General features: G+C 46.9%; 1 protein-coding gene across 3 annotated transcripts in view; it reads left to right on the plus strand.

Annotated features, from left to right (window-relative positions):
- Positions 1–22,536, plus strand: part of SVIL (supervillin) — a 242,596-nt gene that overhangs the window by 214,352 nt on the left and 5,708 nt on the right. For all 3 annotated transcript variants that reach the window (XM_023740604.1, XM_023740601.1, XM_023740603.1), the window contains 8 exons: positions 3,016–3,160; positions 3,542–3,818; positions 10,684–10,835; positions 13,925–14,030; positions 14,712–14,919; positions 16,742–16,875; positions 18,463–18,618; positions 20,930–21,073. In XM_023740604.1, coding sequence (XP_023596372.1) covers positions 3,016–3,160; positions 3,542–3,818; positions 10,684–10,835; positions 13,925–14,030; positions 14,712–14,919; positions 16,742–16,875; positions 18,463–18,618; positions 20,930–21,073 — 1,322 coding nt within the window. The remainder of the gene's footprint in view (positions 1–3,015; positions 3,161–3,541; positions 3,819–10,683; positions 10,836–13,924; positions 14,031–14,711; positions 14,920–16,741; positions 16,876–18,462; positions 18,619–20,929; positions 21,074–22,536) is intronic.

A 22,536-nucleotide genomic window follows, 5' to 3' on the forward strand; every position in this document is an offset into this window, starting at 1 on the left:
GTCAAATGCACATTTAACGTAACAAAGTTAGTACCGTAACAACCAGTGTTTTAAGGACTAAAGTGAAGGCTAAGGAGAATATTTTATTTGGTATGGTAGAAGAACAAAATAATGCTGAGGCATAAATCTATACAATGGACAATTTATATTTAATTCAGAGACCAGGAAGTAGATGTTTCCAACCCACTGGTAAGCATCTTGGTGCCCTGGTGGCACAGTGGTTAAACGTTTGGCTGCTAACTGAAAGGTCAGCAGTTTGAATCCACCAGCCGCTCCTTGGAAACCCTATGGGGCAGTTCTACTCTGTCCTGTAGGGTCACTATGAGTTAGAATTGACTCAACAGCAATGGGTTGGTAAGCATCTAACCCACTGGCTGTCAACACACCTGAGATCAGGATCACCGGAGGGGCTTTTTTAAAAATGCATATGCTGGGCTGACACACTGAGATTTTTCAGTTTGTGTAGGTTGGGGCTTGTGTGTCAGTATGTGTTTTTTGTTGTTGTTTTGTTTTTTTGTTTCGGTGAAAATATACACAGCAGATTATACATCCATTCAACAACTTCTGCATATTCAATTCAATGACACTGGTTCCATTCTTCATGTTGTGTCACCATTTTTGATATGTCTCCCCATATTATTTCATCACCGTTGACTCACTGCCCCATAAACTACTCATCTATGCTTTAGAGTTACTATTGTCAGTTTGATCTGTTGTAGATAATCGAGTAAAAGAGCTCAGTGTTCATGATGAACATCTTTACTAATTCAGCTAAACTACTGTTTAGTTTCAAGATGACTTCAGGAGATTGTTTCAGTTCAAGGTTCAAAAATTTTCTAAGAGCAGGAGATTCGGGTGTTTCTCCAGCCTTAGTGGGTCCAGTAAGTCTAGGTTCTAGAAGAAATTTGAAATCTGTTCCACATTCCCCCCTTTTGATCAGGATACATGTGTTGAGTTCTTGATCAAAATGTTCAGAAATGGTAGCCAGGCACCATCCGGTTCTTCTGGTTTCATGGCTAAGGAGGCAGTAGTTCATGAAGGCAACTAGACCTGCAGTCCAGTTCCTTCTCTGGTTCCTGAGTCTCCTTCTTCCTCTACTGCTCCAGGCAAATAGAGACCACTTATTGTATCTTGGATTGTCAGTATGTTTTAAAAGCCCCAGAGATTTTAAGGTGCAGCCAAGATTGAGCATTTGGCACCCTTGTTAACAAATGAGGAGGCTGAAACTGCTGACGTGCCCTGATGTAGCCCAGTTCAAATGTGGGAGTCTGTGATGGAGGTGGAGAAGCTCCCTGGCACCTGCTTCTGACCTCAGCCCTTCACACTGCAACCTGCTGTTCGCTTGGCTACAAATCACAGAAGATAAATTTCTAAAGCTGAAGCCAAGTACTCTTTTACAGTCATCTTAGGTCTGCATAGTAGAAATCATATAAAAGACAGTTGTTTAGATATTTTCTCATAAAGACCACAGCCTTTCAAGGTAGTCCGGAATTTTCCATACTTGCAGATACTTGGTTCCTTGAATCCTGCTGGAGCACAAGCGAGAAGTATGTGTGCTTTGTCCTTCCGTTTCCACTGAAACAGGCAGCCCCCTTGATGTGCCTTCCCTGCGGTCAGAAACTGTGGGTCTAGAACCAATAGGAAATACAAAGTGTAGGTCAGAGCAGGCACACGCAGTAGGCACTGTTAGTTGCTCTGGTGGGTATATCTACTGTCCTGGCCTCAATTCTCAACCAACAGATTGTCAAGGATGAGAAATGCCTGCACGGGATTTTCAGGGCTGTGCCCTCTACAGCACAGATTTTCTCAGCTCTACCTTTGTTTAAATCATCTGTGTTCCAGGCATGGTTTCAGATTCTGAACTACTAAGACAGTGTAGACCTTACTTGGGCTGTGCGCTGTCCTATATCATGTGCTGTCCATGCCCACTGTAGTACCCAGTGGCCTGGAAATAAATATTTAAAAATTCACTGTGTGGGGCCTCCACCAGACTGAGTCCAGCACAATTAGATGGTGCCCTGGCTACCACCACTGACTGCTCTGACTGGGATCACAACAGAGGATCCCAGACAGAGCTGGAGAAAAATACAGAACAAAATTCTAACTCACAAAAAAAGACCAGACTTACTGGCCTGACAGAGACTGGAGAAACCCCGAGAGTATGGCCTCTGGACACCCTTTTAGCTGAGTACTGAAGTCACTCCCGAGGTTCACCCTGCAGCCAAAGATTAGACAGCCCCATAAAACAAAACGAGACTAATGGGGCACAACAGTCCAGGGACAAGGACTAGAAGGCAGAAGGGAACAGGAAAGCTGGTAATAGGGAACCCAAGGTTTGAGAAGGGACAGTGTTGACATGTCGTGGGGTTGTTAAACAGTGTCATAAAACAGTGTGTGTACTGTTTAATGAGAAACTATTTGTTATGTAAACCTTCATCTAAAGTACAATAAAAAAAAAATTCACTGTATGATATATGAAAATAGGTTCCTTTCAGTAGCACATGAGAATCAGTATACAGGAGAACTTTATTGTAACATGACTTCTAATAAAGGAGAATTCAGGGTGAACTACATCTTCCTTATAGCCATTAATTAGTTCAACAGAAACTTCATGAGCACTGACCAGGTCAACCACTATGGGTGGCGTATAGAGGTGAATCAGATACACGGCTTCTGCCTCTGCCGACGTCCCAGTCTAGTGTGCCAGTCCCAGGGGATCCCAAATACAAGAATTTGCTAGAATGCAAGAAAAGTCCAGTCCTGTCATGGTTCTCGTTGAATTCAGGCACATGAACTCCATGGACATAAAGTCTCGTAAGGCTTCAGGCTAAAATAATAAGATGTCACTTATTTGCGAAAACAAGTAAAAATAAACCATTCATGCTATAAACCACTTAAATATTTTGAATTTTTTTTTTTTCCAGTAGCCACAAGAGTTTGTTTGAGATTCCTTTCCTTTGTTTTAGCATGACTTAGTCTTGGTTCCTTTGCTATCCACTCCCCCACCCCCTGCAGAAAAGGACAAGGGCGGCCTGACTGGGCAATATTTGGGAGACTTACTGAACACAATGAGACGATTCTTTTCAAAGAAAAGTTTCTTGATTGGACGGAACTGAAGAGAGGAAATGAGAAGAACGCCGGTGAACTCAGCCAGCAGAAGGTATGTCCTTGTGACTGCCCTGTGTATTGGGAGATTTCTTTGGGTCCCAGCGACAGTAGCCTTGAAGCTAGAAGCCTTCCTGGGATATGCTAGTGGAACAGCAAACTGCCTTCCATTAGATTCTAACTCCAGGAAGTGCAAATGGCCCTGTTTGCTCTGCCCCTGCTGGGAATGGACCAGGTCTGTGGGTGCCCCATTTGCTGGTTTGAGGATGGGTGTTCGGGCCCCCCAGGTATTTCCCCTAATGCAGCTCGATGCCCTGAGACAGAGTGTGACCACAGTGCTTTTACACTGGCCCACTGACTCTGAAAACAGCCTTGAATGTGACAAGACACCGCACTAGGAAGAGATGCAACTGAACGTTTTCATGTTCCCCGACAGGAAGATCCTAGGGCCGAGGTCAAATCATACGACGTGACACAGATGGTGTCAGTGCCCCAGACGGCCACCGGCAGTGTCCTGGACGGGGTGAACGTGGGCCGTGGCTACGGCCTGGTGGAAGGGGACGACCGGCGGCAGTTTGAGATCACCAGTGTCTCAGTGGATGTCTGGCACATCCTGGAGTTCGACTACAGCAGGCTCCCCAAACAGAGCATTGGGCAGTTCCACGAGGGGGACGCCTATGTGGTCAAGTGGAAGTACATGGTGAGCACAGCAGGTCAGTGAGCACTTCCGTTCTCTTCATGCTGGCAGAGGCCAGCCCGGCTGCACACGGGGGGCCCCACTGCTATGAGAGCAGATCATCCCGGGCCTGCTGGGTGCTGCAGCCACTGGGTGGTGCCCACAGTTAACACGCTTGGCTGCTAACCAAAGAGTTGGAGGTTCAAGTCCACCCAGATGTGCTTCAGAAGAAAGGCATTCTACTCCAAAAAATCAGCCATTGAAAACCCCATGGAGCCCATTTCTACTCTGACGCTCATGGGGTCACCAAGAGTCAGAGTCGGCTCCAGGCAACTGTTTTGTTTTTTTGCTTGCTGTGTTTCCCCGCAGCTGGATCGGGACAATGCAGCAATAGAGTGATTTATTTTTGAGAGCCATGTATCACCCCTCCCAGACTGAAAGAAGCAAGGCAGGATCCCTGCCAACCGCACCTCGCTAACACCTGTGATGTTTGCGCATCGCAGCTAAGCTTGTAGTTAAGGTTACCTTGCTGCCCTCCCTCCTGCCCCGTCTCCTGTCCCCGGAGGTAGTCTGTGAAAGTGACAGTTCCCCTCCAGTGATATTAACCACTCCTGTGCTATCTGCTGCTTAAAATAGGGTCGTTAAAGAACCCCTATCTGGGTGATTTAAAACTGAGACCAAATGACAAGGTAAAACTCGAGGTTAACAAATGCTCTACGGTAAACACACACTCAAAAAGATTTATTAAAAATAACAGAAGCTATTTCCTCGGAGGCTGAGAGCGCTAACGGTGGTTTGTGGCTCTTGTGTAATAAATGTATAGTCTTCATGGTTCCTATCGGGGAAATACTCTTTATAACAAAAACATCCAAGTGTGTGCCTTCTGCACAGAGGCATTGAGGGACGGAGAGGCGGTGAACTTAGGATTCAGTCCCTTTCCCTGGCCAAGAAGGAGGTGTCCACAACTGCCCTCGTCCCTACCCATTTAGGAGAGTGCTTACATCACAAAGAACACCCTGTGGAGCCTTTTTACTCTGACACGTGGGGTTGCCACGAGTCGGGGTCCTTGGTTTAGGTTTTTGGTCATCCCAGTGTGGCCACTTGCGGGGACCACCGGAAACACAACACCGTTCCTTGCTGTCAAAGACCTGCAGGTTCAGCGCCATTTGTTTTCTCTCCTGATATAGCAAAAAAAAAAAAAAAAAAAGTCTATTTATCAACCGAGATTTACTGAGTACCCACTCTGTGTAGGAGTTTTTTAGGGGCTAAACAAATATCTCAGACCCGGCCTTCCAGAAGAAAAGCGTATGGCCCAAATGAGAGTAAGGCAAGGCCAGTAAAAGATGACCAGGTCCTGTGCCACGTGAAGAGGGTCTGCCAGCAGTGGGAGAAGCCCAGCACCCCCAGAGCTGGGCAGCAAACGGAGGGAGCGTTCCTGGGCTGGTCCAGAGCAGCGAGGAGGTTCTGTGGGTAAAGGACAGCCACAGGGTCTGGGAATCTGCTCTCCCGCCAGGCACAGTGCCCAGGGCTCTGCCCGCCGCTGTGACCGAGGGCCTCAGGACAGTCCTGTGAGAGGCCTTCTGTCGCTGAGCTGATTTCTCAGGCGAGGAAAGGGACAGCGAGGTGCAGTAACCTGCCTGATGCCACACAGCTGGTAGAGAGCAGCCCTGGAAACTTCCAGACCCAGTCCTGCCTCTTTTCGAAACCCGAGTTTGTTATTAACCCGTACAAAACCGCGCTGCTGTCGATCAGTTCCGACTCACAGTGACCTGTAGGACAGAGGAGAACTGCACCATAGGGTTTCCAAGGAGCAGCTTGGTGGGTTCAACCAGCCAACCATTGGGTTAGCAGCCCAGTGCTTAACGACCGTGCCACCAGGGCTTAACCAGTATCAATTCTGCCTGCAGGCAGCGAGTCAGTGTGGGCCCAGGAACAGGACTTGGGGAACTCTGGGAGGTTGGTTACAAGGAAGAAAGGACGAGCCCAGTCACCAGGCTGAGTCCACAGAAGGGCCAGCTGGAGGGGGTGCCGCCACACGGGTAACCTCTGGGGCTTCTTAAAGGGCCCCTGAGCAGCAGCAGGATCTGCCAGGGTCCGGGCAGAGCCGGCCTCAGCTCAGGGCCTCTCCTCCTGGGAGCGGTGGAGTGTCAGACAATGACCCTGGTGGGTAACGAGTTTGTCTGGTTACAGGGCATTGCTCATCTGCTGGATTGTTCCAGAGCCGTCAGAAAAGCCCCTTCCTCTCCTGTAAGGGGGGCCACAGGCTACTGTGCCCTCTGGCCGGGGTTCCCCTCCCCAGCTCTGCAGGTTGAGTTTTGTCACCTGTCTGAGCCTCTGTTTTCTCACCTGGAAAATAAAGGCTAGGATACTGATCCCCCTGCAGGTAAAATGCGGGTGCCTGGCACACAGTCACAGGTAGCTGCAGGAAGTAACCACCAGCGCCTTTCCCGGCAGCCACAGCACAAGTCTCGTGCTTAACTTAGAGATGAAAGAACAGATCTATCACAGAATAATAGCAATTCCCAGTCACTAGAATGGATTTCAGATCGGTGATCTGGTGCAGAGTTGGCAAGCCAAAATCATAATCTGTGCCACTGATTGGCAATGAAAGCAATAATAGGAAATGTAGGGAGTGGAATCTAAACTTGGGGCATTGAGAAAGCGGGAACTTTCAGGAACAGTCTCTAGATGCATCGTTTCTAATCTTTGATAACAGAAAGCAGCTGCAGGCTTTGTAAAAGCACTATTGCAGTTTGAAATTTAGTGATTTTCTTACCCTCATTGTTAATTGTGGAAAAGAAATAATAGGAAGTGAATGAATGAATAGAATTATATTAAAGCAAATTTAAAAAAAAAAGAAAATTCCAAGGCTTTCATAGACTATTTCCTCAAAGGCCGCTAAGAAATAATCACTTGACCCAGGCAAATGCTTTCTATATTTCTTCCCGAGTGCGCGCGTCACAGCCAGAGCTAGCGTTATCTTTATGAGCAAAGTTACAACTGTGAGAAAGTCCAGCTGCAGAGAATTAAATTCGAGCAGGGAGCATTCAGATTCCAGATGTCCCTCGGGAGCAGAAAAGCGCAGACCGTCATTCCATAGCTATCACGGAAGCACTGACCCACTGGTGACTGCTGATCCAGCCCCAAGCTGGAGTAATGGTTAAGCGCTTGGCTATTAACCAAAAGGTCGGTGGTTCAAACCCACCCAGTGGCTCCTCGGGGGAAAGATCTGGTGAACTGCTCCTGTAAAGACTGCAGCCTAGAAAACCCTGTGGGGCAGTTCTACTCTGTCACTCGGGGTCCCTCCGAATTCGAACCGACAGCACCTAACAACAATAATTAATTCCCCCTTCACGCGTGTCCACAAGAGCGGCGCCGGCAGACAGGCCTGAACGTAGAGCTCTGGACGCACTCCTGGGACAGAGCAGGAGAAAACAGCAGCTGTGGAGACAGTAAATCTCATCGTGATGGGCACTGGCCAGCCTACCAGGCACACAGGGAAGTCCGTGGGAAGTGAACCACGGGCTCAGAGAAGGGTGGGCTAGAGGGGCGAGACTTTGTGAGTCGGGGTTCTAGTCCCCTGACGCCTCGGGTGCTGTAGGCACCCATCATCGTGGTCCTGGGCGGCTGGAAGACGGCTTATCATAGTACGGTATGACGCTGGGGCAGGCCTTGGGAAAGGGTGATCTGGGCATAGCTCGTACAGGTACGTGGTCAGTACATTAAGTTTTGGTGCAAGATCGCTTGACTATGAGCAGCTCTTCATGCCTTAGTTTTCTGTCGTTCCTAAACTGAGAACTACTGGTAGCAAACTTATACTCTTGAAAGTATTTCAGTGGCATGATGCACCCACACATTGAATCAGGCATCTGACCGATCGAGGCTTGCGAGATTATCGTCAAACATTCCTGCTAATAAAAACTTGATCCTAACTTGGCTAAAATTAAAAACAAATCAATGAATTAAAAATAAAGTTGTGTAGAAGATTCAATTTGGCATGTTAAGGAAAATTAGTGAAAATCCTGTCTTAGAAAATATTTTTAAAGAAATGCAACTCTATTTTCGGTATATACGCTCAAGTCTATTTCAGGATGTAAAGATTGGTTATTTATGCAGGAATGTATAGTTACATGATGTATTTGAGTGCTAACAAGTTTTAAGGTATATATAAACTGCCCTGATCTATTTTAAGGATATCCTTCCCCACTAATCTAAATGATCCTACTAATTTTCACTGCTTTGAAGAATAGGATTGCTAATCAAAGACAAACTTTTGTTTCTGTCTAAATTAGTAGAAATTTCAATTGAACAGCTTCCACATGAATTGGGGGTATTTATAATCTATTCATTGCTGGTTCCGATTTCATTTTGCCCACTTAAAGACACACAAACCTATTCAGACCAGACCCACAGTACATGTCACTTAAAGTACTTCAAGTACTTTAAGAAATTATTGTCATCATTTATGAACACTGTTTTATACACTACCTTGCTAAACAGAGGACCAATAAATAAATAAATATGGCCTCTGACTTCTTAAGAACAAGGAAAACCAAACTTGTTGCCATCGAGTTGATTCCGACTCACAGCAACCCTATTGGACAGAGTAGAACTGCCCCGTAGAGTTTCCAGGGAGCGCCTGGTGGATTCGAATTGCCGGCCTTTTGGTTAGCAGCCATAGCACTTAACCACTATGCCACCAGGGTTTCCAAAGTCAACACCTCTGACTTCTTAGGAACTGAAATGAGTTTTTCTTCTTCTTCTTCTTACCTTCAAACCTCCATATAGTTGTTATTTTGCAAATCGGATTGGGCTGAGAAAAACTGAGCTAATATGGAACCAGAGAATCCAAAGTTGGTGTACTGGGTTTTTAATGTGTGTGGGTGTTACACCCACCTGCCTTCTTCCTTTGCTGACCCTCACTTACTAGGACCACCTGGGCATTTCAGTCAAGAATCTGGTCTCCTGACCGTCTGCCTGGAAGGTTCTGCCTCCAGGTTATTGTCATTCAGGCCTCCGTTCGAAAGTCACCCCCTTTTGAGCTGTTGGCACCACAGCCCACCCCGTGCCACATCCCCTGGCGTTACCACTACCTAAAATTGTGTTTATTGTTTGTGTCCCCTGGTTAGAACTGAAGCAGGAACCTCATCTGTCTTGTTCTTTGTAGCCCCAGGATCCTACAGCCTCCACCACATAGGTGCTCAGTAAATATCTGTTGAACAAATGAGTGAGGGAAATACATAGTTAAATATTTTCCTAAAGTCAGAGATTTTAAGGTCTGAAGTGCTGTCTAAAATGACCATTTGACCCATTAACTTTCCATGACTGCTTTTCAGAGCCAGCAGTTAAATCTACTTTATGGACTTGGCTAATGTTTTTTGAGTGCCTGTGAGGTGCCAGACAGTAAGGATAATAAGCACTTAATCCAGGCTACAACCCTGGTGACAGATATTATTTAAACCCCAGATTATTTTGTGAAAGTGTTATGTCAGCAATTTATCTGTTCCATTTCTGACAGAACTTGGAAACTTCTCAGTTTTCTTTTTTCGCTAGAATTGCTTTAACAGTCTAAATGTTTTCCTTTGTGCTTGATGCCGATCCAGCTATTGTTGTCCATATCTCTTCACTGCCAGCTCATCTTCTGCCAAAGAGGGACATAATGTGGAAAATGAGTGTGTGTCTCTGTGAGGCCTTGGTCCTGCTCTCGTCACCATTTTCCTCTGTCACACACTTGGAATGGTCCACAGCCTTCCTCCAAGGATGACAGGTGGCTTTCTTAGTGTATCAAGAGGGCCTTTCACAAGGTCATGGAAGCTCCACAGACACATCCACACTCCCTAAGGAACCGGATTACTGGGCTGAGGGCTCTGGGGACCATGGTCTTGGGGAACATCTAGCTCAATTGGCATAACAGTTTATAAAGAAAATGTTCTACATTCTACCTTGGTGAGTAGCATCTGGGGTCTTAAAAGCCTGTGAGCAGCCACCTAAGATACTCTACTGGTCTCACCCCATCTGGAGCAAGGGAGAAAGAAGAAAACCAAAGACACAAGGGAAAGATTAGTAGATGGTGCCCGGCTACCACCACCGACTGTTCTGACGAGGATCACAATAGAGGGTCCCAGTCAGAGCTGGAGAAAAATACAGAACAAAATTCTAACTCACAAAAAAAGACCAGACTTACTGGCCTGACAGAGACTGGAGAAACCCTGAGACTATGGCCCCCCGGACACCTTTGTAGCTCAGTAATGAAGTCACTTAGTAATGAAGTCACTCCCGAGGTTCACCCTTCAGCCAAAGATTAGACAGGCACATAAAACCAAATGAGACTAAAGGGGCACAGCAGGCCAGGGGCAAGGACGGAGGGGACAGGAAAGTTGGTAAGAGGGAACCTAAGGGTGAGAAGGGGAGAGTGCTGACATGTCATGGGGTTGGCAACCAATGTCACAAAACAGTTTGTGTATTAATTGTTTAATGAGAAACTTGTTTGTAAACCTTCATCTAGAGTACAATTAAAAAAAAATACTAGCTTAGAGATTTAAAAACAAAAGAGGGCCTTTCAGATCATTTTTCTCCAGCTTGGAGGCTCTGGGTCCGTTAGCAGGAAGAAAGGTGGTTTTTCCCCTCCTGTGGGAGAATTTACTTTCCCTCTGGATGTGGATGATCTCTCCTCCACTCAAGCCCCAGGCACCCTCGTTACCACTGGTCCTCCGACTCTCTCTACCACCGGTCCTCTGACCCACACCCCAGGGGCCCTGGTTACCGCTGGTCCTCTGACCCATGCCCCAAGTGCTCTCTTTAGCGCTGGTCCTCTCAGACCCGGGAGGTAGAAGCCATTGATTGGCTCTTCCTCTGGCATGTCAGTTGCTTGCCTCATGCTCTGCCGTTCTGTCTGTTTGCAGTGGGAAGTCGGCAGAAGGGGGAACATCCCATGAGAGTGGCCGGCAAAGAGAAGTGTGTCTACTTCTTTTGGCAAGGCCGGCACTCAACGGTGAGCGAGAAGGGGACGTCAGCACTGATGACTGTGGAGCTGGACGAAGAAAGGGGTGCCCAGGTGAGCCCCAAAGGAGAGCTGCTTCACCGGGTGAAGGAGAAGTGATAACTTCCCCCTTGTCCTGTCCAGGAGGCCTGGGGATGCTGGCCTGGTCCCTGACAACCTGATTGTAATGTACAAGGACAGCCTCATCCAAAGCACTTTGCATCCTCCTCTGGCTTCGCTGTGCCTCATGCCCTCTCCCTGCCGCTCAGCCAGGAAGGCCCACCGGTTGCTGTATGATTTTAAACCCAGTGTTGTATCTGTAAATAGGAAATGCACAAAGCAGGAACGAATGATGATGAGTGTTTTAAAAAGTTCCCACCTAACTAATAGTTGAAAATTTTTCAATGAAACAAAGAGATGCAATTTTCCGTTTCTAAGACTGGTAGAAGTTGTTGAAATAGATCTGATGGTAGAAGCAGATGGTAGGATGGTATCTTAGTCATCTAGTGCTGCTATAACAGAAATTGGCTACAAGTCCCATTTCAAGGCATTAGCTCCAGGGAAAGGCTTTCTCTCTCTCTCAGCTCTCGAGGAAGGTCCTTGTGATGCATCAGTCTTCCCTTGGTCTGGGAGCATCTCAGCACAGGAACCTCAGGTCCAAAGGATGCGCTCTCCTCCCAGCACTGCTTGCTTGGTGGTATGAGGTTCCCATTTGTCTCTGCTAGCTTCTCTCTTTTATATCTCAAAAGTAGTTGTCTTAAGACACTATCTAATCTTATAGACCTCATCAATATAACTGCCGCTAATCCATCTTATTACATTATAGTGATAGCATTTACAACACATAGGGAAATCACATCAGATGATAAAATGGTAGACAGTCATACAATACTGGGAATCATGACCTAGCCAAGTTGACAGATATTTTGGGGGGACACAATTGAATCCATGACAGATGGGTACCCTTGTATGCATCTGTCATCTGGGAAGTGTGACTTGGTACAGACATTCTGAAAAGCAGTTTTGGCTCAAGAACCTTAAATTCTTATGAACTTTGATCAGTTTCCCACTTACACAAGTCACTTCTAAGGAAATATCAGAGATTAATGTAAAAAGGGAGTATTTTATTTTCTGTATTCCTCACAGCAGCCCAGATGATTTTTCTAGAACATAGATCAGGTTGCTCCTTTGCTCTTCGTCACACTTGGATACAATCTAAGCAGTCTCCCATTGTTCTGCCAGCACCCTCGTAAGCAGCCCTGCACACCTCTCCAGTCCCCTACCGTGCCACTCCAGCCATGCCAGCCTCTTGCTGTTCCTCAGACACACTTCTTCCCTCCCACCACAGGGCCTTCGCACTTTGTTTTCCCAGTCTGGGTCCATGAGTTACTCTCAGCTTCGTACGACGGAGGTTTCTGTTTAATGCCACCTCTCTCTTTTATCCAAATCCCTCCACATCCCCCATCATTCTCTGCCACTTTACCCTGCTTCATTTTTGTTTCCTTTAACTTACAACTATCTAAAGCTACATAATTATTTCACTGACTTACGGATTATCCATCTTCCCCCACAAGCATGAAAGGGACACTCTCTTGGTCTCATCTACCATTATAATCGCAGTGCCTGCAAAATGCCTGGCAGGCATTGCTGACCAAACCCAATGTTTTGTAAACATTTCTTTGTCATGTTTGGATTATCTGTGCCTGTGGTCCCATCCTCTAATACCAGTAATTAACAATTGACTCTGGGGTTTTTGGAAAACATGACGCCCCATGCAAATATTTTTACTATCACGGATGAATGGTTAACAATAGCAGTGAGGGAAGAAAGCAGAGGAATTTTCTCCAGAAATATATGAACACTCGTAAAGCGTTCCTGAGTCCCAAGACCCAATCATCTTTCCCTAAAACATGCAGGTAGTCCTCGACTTACGATGTATTTGAGTTACGACAAACCACGTTTCACGACCATCTGTGTGTGTGTGTGTACATCTTATCATTAGTCATATCAGTGTTGCAGCACATACTTTGCTGATGTTGTTCTCAGATGTTCACTGGCAGATGTTCAATGTTATGATTTACTGTTCAAAACACGGCTGTGTAGCAGGCTGTGAAAACTAAAAAAAAAAAGAGGTATTCCACTTATGTCAGAGCTCACTTATGACAGAGTCATCGGAATGGAACCCGACCAGGTCTACCTTATTTAAATGCATATTTTCTACCACTGACTATATTTTTAACTGTTGTTAGCAACAGTTACATTTTCATTTATTTCTAATTGTGGGTGATTTCAACTGCCCTTTTCTTTATTTCTTTTCTTCTGGAAAAGGCCATGCTACCTCTTTGGAGTAGCTGAATGAATGTGGTTCATCATGCCTTCAGTGTCATCCTTTGAGTCGGGAGCCTTTTGATTGCTCTAGTTTGAGCACTTAATTTTTTCTCAGTCCAACAGATGGAAAATCATTTTAGACATATAAAACGCTGACACAAAATGGCACTTGATTATGCCAGATGGGACCTGAGATTGATAAGTTAACTCACGGTAAGAAACGTTTCCTACCATTTAGTGCTCCCAGACTGCCAGACTCAATAAACATCATCTTCCAAAGTGAGAGTGAGCTGAGCCAACCCTAACGTTATTTACGGTACAGCTAATGCCTGATCCAAGAGAGTGCTTTAACAGGCAAGGGACAGCCTGTGTTTGAAAGGCACATCATTCTATAAGTAGACTATTGGAATGATTCCAAAAAAATACATAATTTTTTCCCCATAATTGCCAAGTCAGTGAATAGTCATTGGCATTGCTGAGAGATCTACTTTGTTAAAAATGTGTTTAAATCAATCATGGTACATCCGTACCATGGAATACCATTAAATTATCAAAATCAGTGCTTTAAAAGAATATTCCGTGACATAGGAAAACATAAGTGAAAAAAACCAGGGTATAAAGCAACATAAAACTATGATCTTATTTTTTTGTTTAGAAAAAACATAGACCTGAGACATACTTTGAAAGGAAGGCTGGAGTGTCTCTGTGGTTGTCTTTGCAGAATACCACAGGCGTTTGTACTTCTTGATAGCTTTCAAATTTTCTGTAATAGGTGTGTATTATTTTGATGATGTTTTAAGCGCCATGTTAGTGTTTCACTGTGTTTAAACTTCCAGATCCAGGTTCTCCAGGGCAAGGAGCCCCCCTGTTTTCTGCAGTGTTTCCAGGGAGGGATGGTGGTGCACTCCGGGAGACGGGAAGAAGAAGAAGAAAATGTGCAAAGTACATCACTTTTACTGTTGGCATTAGATTTTTGTTTTCCTCTCCTGGAAGGTATTTTTATAGGCAAGAGGTTTAATATAGGTCTCTCTTCACATAGCTGTGACTTTACCGCTGAAAGCCACCTAATGTTTGCCTTGTAAATCAGCTTTATAAGGAGCACATAACCCCCTGGAGTTTACTGCAGGATCTAATTTTGCACGAATGAGGCTGGAAGATTACTTCATGATTAATGGATTCTTCACAGTGGCTCTGTCTGTTCTTAGGAAAAAAAAATCAGTGGATCTTCTATTATAAATCATAGGATTGTTGTAGGCCAGCATCCAACTAAAAAATATGTTAGCTTTAAAGCCTTTTTTAAAAAAAATGCCTGTTATATCATTTAACAAGGTATTTTATAGATTTTGTAAAAATCGTTTTTCTGCACGGCCAACTTTTGGCAACCTGCTCCTAACTCCGAAAGGATCTGCCTTCTGGAACGGCCATTAGGCTGGCCACCGTAGATGCTCACCGTGACCTGGTGAGGCACAGCCTCTGTACCTCAGGCTCTGTGTTCCCTTCTGCCAGTCCCTGTGCGTCATGGAGTGCAGTGTTTGTTGGTGGTGGGTGGCAAGGATCCAGAGGGGCAGCCTTTCCTGTCCAGAAACGGACATCCTAACTCTGTACCACTGGTGCCCCCTGCAGGTGAGTGGAGGCTGTACTGTGTGCGCGGAGAAGTCCCCATTGAAGGAAATTTGCTGGAAGTCGCTTGTCACTGTAGTAGCCTGAGGTCCAGAACGTCCATGGTTGTTCTCAACGTAAATAAAGCCCTCATTTACCTGTGGCACGGGTGCAAAGCACAAGCCCACACAAAGGAGGTTGGAAGAACCGCGGCAAATAAAATCAAGGAACAGTGAGTATTATATATCTGTAGTAAGCTCTCCAGCCACGGGGCCTCCCCATGGGTCACACAGTGAACAATCCCAGGAAGAATCGAGCTTCATCTATCATCCCTCCCGTGTGAGCGGTTATCTCCTCCACTGTCCACCCCAAACAATGATGTCTGCAGATTAAACATCTTGCTTTGCAAAACACAAGTAGGTTAAGGCTGAAGGGATTTCCAGGTTTCCAGTGGAAGTCCCCAGGGTGCTTCACGTGACTTCAGCAAACACTGTCAGAGCCCTCTGACACTCCTAGGAGATGTAACAGTCGTATCAGCCAAAGCCTCCAAACTGGAGGGTTTCCCCCACTTTTTGAGGATTTACCTGCTCACAGAGAAAACAGAAGAGGTGCATGGAGGGCAAGGGAAATGACTCCAACCAGTACTTTATTTTCTTTCTTTATAAGCATGATTCCGCTTTTGAATGATAAGCCTGGGGTCCTTTAATGTTTAAAGAGAGCAAACTGCACGTATCTGTTAGGGATGCAGACTTATAGCTTCGTCAGAACAGTGCAATGTGAAGAAGCATTTCCTTAAGGAAGGGTGTATGAAGCCACCAACTGGGTCAAACCATAAAACGTCCCCTTTTCAGAGACCAACTGCATCTCTCTGTTGGGAAGGTGGCCACCTGGCAGTGAGTTACTGCTGTCTCTGGGCAGCTCTCCCACGCAGCATGTCAGCTCTTGGGGACTTTAGCCCAGCGGCTCCTCTCCCCGGCAGGCACCCACAGGCACCCACAGTTGACTGCCTCTAAAGATAAAAGGTCAGAGTGATGTGGCGTGAAGTAAGGCACTCGGGGAAGAAGTAAAACTGACACTAGAGAAGTAAGACAAAGCCCAGGGCAAGCAGAGCACTCCAGAGGGACACTGAGTGTCCTCGCCACCTCCGTAGACATGAGCTGCAAATGTGGCTCTCCACCTTCGTGCGGAATGGGAAACATGAGCCATTCGGGAGAGAGCCCAGTGTCAACCAGTTGTTGAGGAGATGCTCAGCATATTCTCCTACGGAGACCTGGAAGGACCCTGGGGACATCCTCACAGTAAAAATGGAGAGTTTCCTAGAAGCACAGCGCACCAGCGACGTGCAGTTTGGTAAAAGCTGATCTCCAGGAGTGTCTGGGCACACTGCCCTCTGACGGCTGTGAGCCCCCCACTGCACGGGCAGGACTGAAGGGAGAAGGGAGACAGCTGGTCTCCCACCAGGCGGGCGGATTTGAAGCCAGACGCTCCATCTTCAGACATTCTTTGGGGTGGAGAGTGGGGGCGACAACTTGTCACTGGGGAAGGATGATACATGAGGTTCAGCCAGGCCTCCAGAGGCGCCAGGGATTTTTCACATGGAGCACTGAGGAGAAACAAATCAGCAGGAAATCATTCACTTAGTCATTCACTCACTCAGTCAACAAATGTTTATTGAGCACCAACTTTGTGCCAAGTACATTGGGCACTAGAGATGATCCATGACCAAGCCCGAGTCTCTGTCCTTTGGAGCTTACATCCTAGCAGGAAGGGACCAGAAGCACTCGATATGATCGGTGTACATGAAATATGTATTATCTTCGTTACGTATTATACATAATCGTACATTCCTCCCTCAAAGCAAATCCAGCTACCACCCTCTCTACCCCACACACTCATAGTCTGCAGAGCACGTTTTCCCTCCATTAGTAAGAAGTGCTTTTTGTTAGAAAGCAGAAGAGCGATGGCGAACTGATGTGTAGGTGGAGTCCTGAAGAATTCCGTGCTATGATACTTGCCGGGCTTATGAAAAACAGCAGGAGTTATCTCCTCTGCAGGTGCCCCCTGGAAGCAGGACTGCATAGTAGCAGCAAAGTGACGATCCACGAGTGTGAGGAAGGATCGGAGCCCCTGGGGTTCTGGGACGCTTTAGGAAGGAGAGACAGAAAAGCCTACGACTGTATGCTACAAGGTAACCCGACACCCCACGTCCTTCAATCATGTGTTTGTAAACCCTCTCGCTAATTTATCCACCAAGTAGTTATTGAGCGCGTTGGGCAGTACGTACGTGACACAAGAATGAGTGTCAAGTTAGAACGTCACCGACTCATTTGAGGAAGGAAAATAGAGTCACTGGAGGGGCTTCGGGTGAGGAGGGAGACTTGTAGGCACCGTATGTTCTTACGTTCCCCATGTTTGTCCTGTTTTTGGATGGGTCAGAAAGCTCCAGTTGAAAAGAGGGCTTGAACTGTAGAGATAGAATGATTCGAGGAAGATGTCCGTGAGGCGGACGGATCGAGGGCACGAGGGAAAGTTAGCCTTGGGGAGGGGGCCTTGGTTCTTGATTGAATGTCTTCTACATGCCCAACATGACACTGAGGGTTGTGAACAGGCCCCATGACAGTCTCCATGGTCAGCTGGAGGTGGGAAATGGCGATGGGACCTGGGTGGACGGAGAACAGAGCAGTCCCTGGAGGGAACATGTGCTCGTGGGGAACAGCACTGGCTGCCCTCCCAAGCCCTGCTCTATTTTTTTATTTTTTTCGGTTGCTAGTATTATAAATCAGTCAAGGCCTTCCCCATTCCCAAGATAAGTAAATACTATTTATCTTCAGATTATTTATTTCATACTGTGTATTAATTCTTCAGTTTATCTGGAACTTAAGTTTGATGAGTATTTTGTCCAGTTTTCTCTCCCAAGGGGCTAGTTTAACGTGGGCACCAAGACGACAGGTTTCCCATTGGTGGATGCACTCACGAAGCCTTGTTGTTGTTGCTGGGTGCCACTGCGTCGATTCCAACTCATATCGACCCCTTGGGAGAGAGCAGAACTGCCCCAGAGGGTTTTCCTGGCTGTAGTCTTTACAGAAGCAGCTCTCCAGGTCTGTCTTCTGCAGAGCCTCTGGGTGGGTTTGAACTGCCGGCCTTTAGCAGCAGCCGAGCACTTAACTGTTGTACCTCCAGGGCTGCTTCACAAAGCTTAGGGGAGGACACTGCCTGCCGAGGTCTTGGGCTTGGCTTGAGACCTCAATTGTATTTCTGTCCTAACAGCAGCCGCAGGAGAAGTCACCATCCTGGGGTACTGGGATAGGAAGCAGGGGAGGGAAGCCGAGCGTTTATCCCACTGCCAGCGCCTTTCAAAGTCGTCAGCCTGATTTGGAAAGACAGTGACCACTGATCAACAGAGTAGACACTCTAGTTCACTAGAGTGAACTTGGGTGTGTAAATATGGGCTTTCCTGTCTTAAAATCCAGATTGACATAAGTAGAAAAGCTAATACCTGTTATGAAGAGTTACAATGAGCCAGGCACTGTAAAGTATCTCATATGTATTAATTTACTTAATTTTTATGTAGTCAATGAATAAGTCTCTTTCCATTTGATGATTTATGTTACTACTATGATTAAAGAGGACTTCTCCACCTCCAAGCTCAGATAACTCTTACTGATTTTTCTACGAATTCTTCGTCTGTTTCATGTTTTACATTAGTTCTTCAATCCAGCTGGAGTTTACTTTGATGCAGATTTTGTCTTTCACTTTGTTCTCTTTTCTTTCAAAGATCCTGGAAATTTTAACTTCACGCCCCGCCTGTTCATCCTCAGCAGCTCTTCCGGCGATTTCTCAGCCATAGAGTTCGTGTATCCCGCCCGAGACCCCTCTGTGGTCAATTCTGTGCCCTTCCTGCAGGAAGATCTGTACAGTGCCCCACAGCCAGGTGAGGTCTGCGGGGGGATACCCTGTGCTGAACGGCAGATGGTACACCTTCCAAGGAGCCTTTTCATCTTCCTTTAGCACTTACTAAGCAATTTCTGTTTGTCAAGTACTCTGCCAAACCACTTTCTTATTATCATCTCATGTAATCCGTACACCTCCGCCAGAAGGAGAGTGATATCATCCACGTATTACAGTAAAAGAAACTGAGGCTCAGTTACTTACCTTGCCCAGATTTGTCAGTTAAGTAAGAAGAGGTCGAGCGCAACAGTGTCAGGCCTGGCATCTCTTATTCTCCCAACCTTTCCCTCAGTCTTGTTACTTCATGGTCCCAGGTGACTGCCGCCGCTCCAGCCATCATGTTTATGTTCAAGACAGAAAGAAGGGGGAGGGGGAACAGCATGTGATAGCCATGGTGTCCCTTTTATCAGATAGAAGTCTTTCCTAGAAGCCTCCAGCCAATGTCTGCTTATACCCCATTGGCTGGAGCTCTGTCACATGGCCACCCCGGCTGCAAAGGAGCCTGGGAAAGCAAGTAGTTAGCTATTCCAACCTCTAAAGGAAGAGGCAAAGGGGAAGGGAGTTGAGAATATCTGCTGAGTTAGCCAAAGAACAATGTTTGCCGTACCAAGGCAATACAGCTGGGCCAAGACTCTAGCCCGTGTCTCCTGATTGCAAAATCAGAACTGGTTCTACTAGACCACTGCCTCAAGACAGACATCTCCGTGCTCTCATCCTGCTCTGGATAGTCACAGAAGACCTTCCCACCCCACTTCAGTCAAGAGTGAGATCAGCTGTCCCTGCCCTCCTGGTCTGTACCCTCTTACATTGCAAGAGCCGGGAGCTGTAGCCAGAAACCTTCCCTTACGCCAACAGCCCAGGTCCCCGCCTTCAAAGCTTGCCTGGGGTAGAGCTCATACTGTGGGCAACATGAGCAAGTGCCTTAAAAAGAGAGAAGGCCACCACCCTCATCAGCCAGTGGCTCAGCATGGATTATTAACTGCCATTGGACTCTGAGAGTATGTGGTTTTCACAGAATCTTGAAAGATATGCTAAGAAAGGACTCATGGAAAAAGAGTCAGGCTGACAGTTTGAGGAGAAAAAGTGAAGCTGAAGAGGCAGAACAATTTTGATGCTTAAAGCCCATTTCTCTCCAGAAAGAATCAGGGATTTGAATCATTTGCTCAGCAGTCGTAACCAGGGGCGAGAACACGCGTGACCTGGAGGACCAGCAGGGTGCGCTCTCCGTTTTCAATATGGTCTCGGGGGGTAAACCGTGTTAACAAGCACACATGTCCGCTCGTTCCACTCAGATCACAGCCCTAGCCGTCTCCAGAAGGGGGGTGGCTGGCCTATAGGTGAGCTGGGGCAAGAGGAAAAGAAACTGCAGGGGAGGTGTGGAGACGGAAGAAAGATGCCCATATCATTGCTGCCCCACCGTCAGAGACATCGAAGTCTCCCTAAAACTGGTCAAAAAGCCGAAGCAAATCTTTGTATTACTGGTTCACTGTGTCTGGTATTATCCCTAAAGAGGAAGCGCCACAGTGTCTCAGTTGGGTAGGCCTGCCATAACCTAACGCCATGAGTGGGTGGCTTTAACCAACAGGAATTTATTGTCTCACGGTCTTGGAGCTACGAGTCCAAATCGGGCCTTGGCTCTAGAGAAGGGTCCTTCCCTGCCGGTGGCCCCAGGGGTTCCCTGGCATCTCTTGGCTTGTGGATGGTTCCTGCCAGGGTCTCTTCCCTCTGTGAGCATCTGTCTCTTCTGCTCTTTTTATAAGATACCGCTCAAAAGGGATTAGGGTTAGGACCCTCCCTACTCTCCCATGTCCTCATTAACATAACAAAAGAAAATCCCTATTTCCAAACAGAAAATACATATTTACAGGTACAAGGGTTAAGACTTCGTCATAATTTTAGAGGGGATACAATTCAATCTATAACACACAGTAAATTCACAGCTTTTTACTATATCACGCACCTGAAATTTGTATTCTTTTAAATACAGTGAAGATGCACGTCGTTGATTTCTTATCGGAATTTTTAAGGTTTCCTTGATTATTTTAATGTCACTGAGCATGGCACAATAGATTCTCTTCCTGAAAAGCTCTTTAGTAATAAAAGTAAAGCCTTTCTCTACCTACAGGCTCTTCCTGGTTTAACTTGCAAAGGGTTGAGGCATCACGGGGGACTTCAGTTTGCCCCTTTGCCCTTGAATTTAACTTCTGCCTTTGTCAGAAGGAAGGGAGGGCGGAAGGGCCTGCAAGGGCCACGAAGGAGCTGCTGACCGTCTGGTTGTGCCCTTACCCTCTCAGCACTGTTCCTGGTGGACAATCACCATGAGGTGTACCTCTGGCAAGGCTGGTGGCCCATTGAGAACAAGATCACCGGTTCCGCCCGCATTCGCTGGGCCTCAGACCGGAAGAGCGCCATGGAGACAGTGCTCCAGTACTGCAAAGGTGAGGCCCCTCTGTGAGGGTGGAGCTGCCGACCCAGGACATGGACCGGAAGTGGGCTGGAGCAAGGGGGCGAGTAGGACTGAAGTGGCCTACGGGCCTGCTAAGATACCGAGTAGGACTGGAAGTGGGCTGGGGGCAAGCTGGCGAGCCAGAACCCCGTGTGGTTGCAGCAACGCGCAAGCTAGGATCCCATGTAGACCGGAAATGGGCTAGGGGTGAGTGGAGAGCCAGGCCCCAGGGCCCCCGTGGACACGGCAGCAGGAAGTGGGCTGGGGGGGCCAGCAGACGAGCCAGGCCCCCGCCAGGCCAACCCCAGGCGTACTGTGCTGCCAGGCCCCCACCCAGAGGCTAACGCTCCAAGATGGTTTCCCGCAGACTTGGTCCGAGTCCCAGACCATTCCTTTCCGCGGCCTCTTCCCTTCCTGAGAGCGTCAGCCAGTGTTAATAATACTGGCAGACAGCGAGGAAACAAAGTTTTTCCCTTTAACTTTCTGAGGCTTGTTAATGTTGAGATTAGTGGATTCTTGGCTGCCAGCACGAATGAGAATTAGTTTTTCTGTTGTATATTGTGAGAGGCCACCTCACTTGTTTGCCTCAAGGTTAAAGGCTGTGTCGTGGCGAGCCCTGAACTGATTAAAACCCTTTCGCACCCAGGATTAATCGTGCTGGGAGACAGGTAGTCCTCCGCAACGGCGTGTTACCTCCATGCAGGGCACACCGTCGGAGGAATACACACACCCCAAAGCTGGATGAAACGCCAGTGTAAACCTTTTTATTATTTAGTATTTTTAGCATTCCCTCTAAAAGGGAAGATCCATAATAAATTCCCAGCTTTGTACTATACCGTCCACCCGAAGTATGTCGTCTTTTTGATAAAATGAAGCTGCCAGTCATGAATTTCTTATCTGGAGTTTAGTAAGGCTTTGTTGATGAATTTAACATCACTGAATATGTACCATAGATTCTCTTCTTGAAAAGCTCTTTAGTAATAAATAACTTTCATTAAACTTTCCACCAAATGTTTATGGTAAAGTGGACTTAGAAAATGCTGTCCCTCCGCTAATTTGTATTGAACTTATCCCTCCAGTTAGGAAATCAGAGGAATGCTTCCACAGGGGGATGCAAGAGGAAGAAAACATCGCCCCCAAAAGCCACACCAAGAGGCTCTCCCCTCCACGTTTCTAGAAGCATTTTGTTAGGTGCAGACAGTATAAAGTGAGGTTGATCAAGTGTCCCTGTCCCTGGTCAGCGTGCTTGGCTGCTAACCAAAAGATTGGAGGTTTGAGTTCACCCAGCGTCACCTTGAAAGAAGGGCCTGATGATTCACTTCTGAAAAATCAGCCATTGAAAATTGTGGTTGTGTAATGGTTAAGCACTTGGCTGCTAACCAACAAGTCGGCAGTTGAAACCCACCAGCCACTAAGCTTGCAGCCTCGGAAACCCCATGGGACAGTTGTACTCTG

This window comes from Trichechus manatus, unplaced genomic scaffold, assembly GCF_000243295.1.
Source record: "Trichechus manatus latirostris isolate Lorelei unplaced genomic scaffold, TriManLat1.0 scaffold00160, whole genome shotgun sequence".
Classification (NCBI taxonomy): Eukaryota; Metazoa; Chordata; class Mammalia; order Sirenia; family Trichechidae; genus Trichechus; species Trichechus manatus.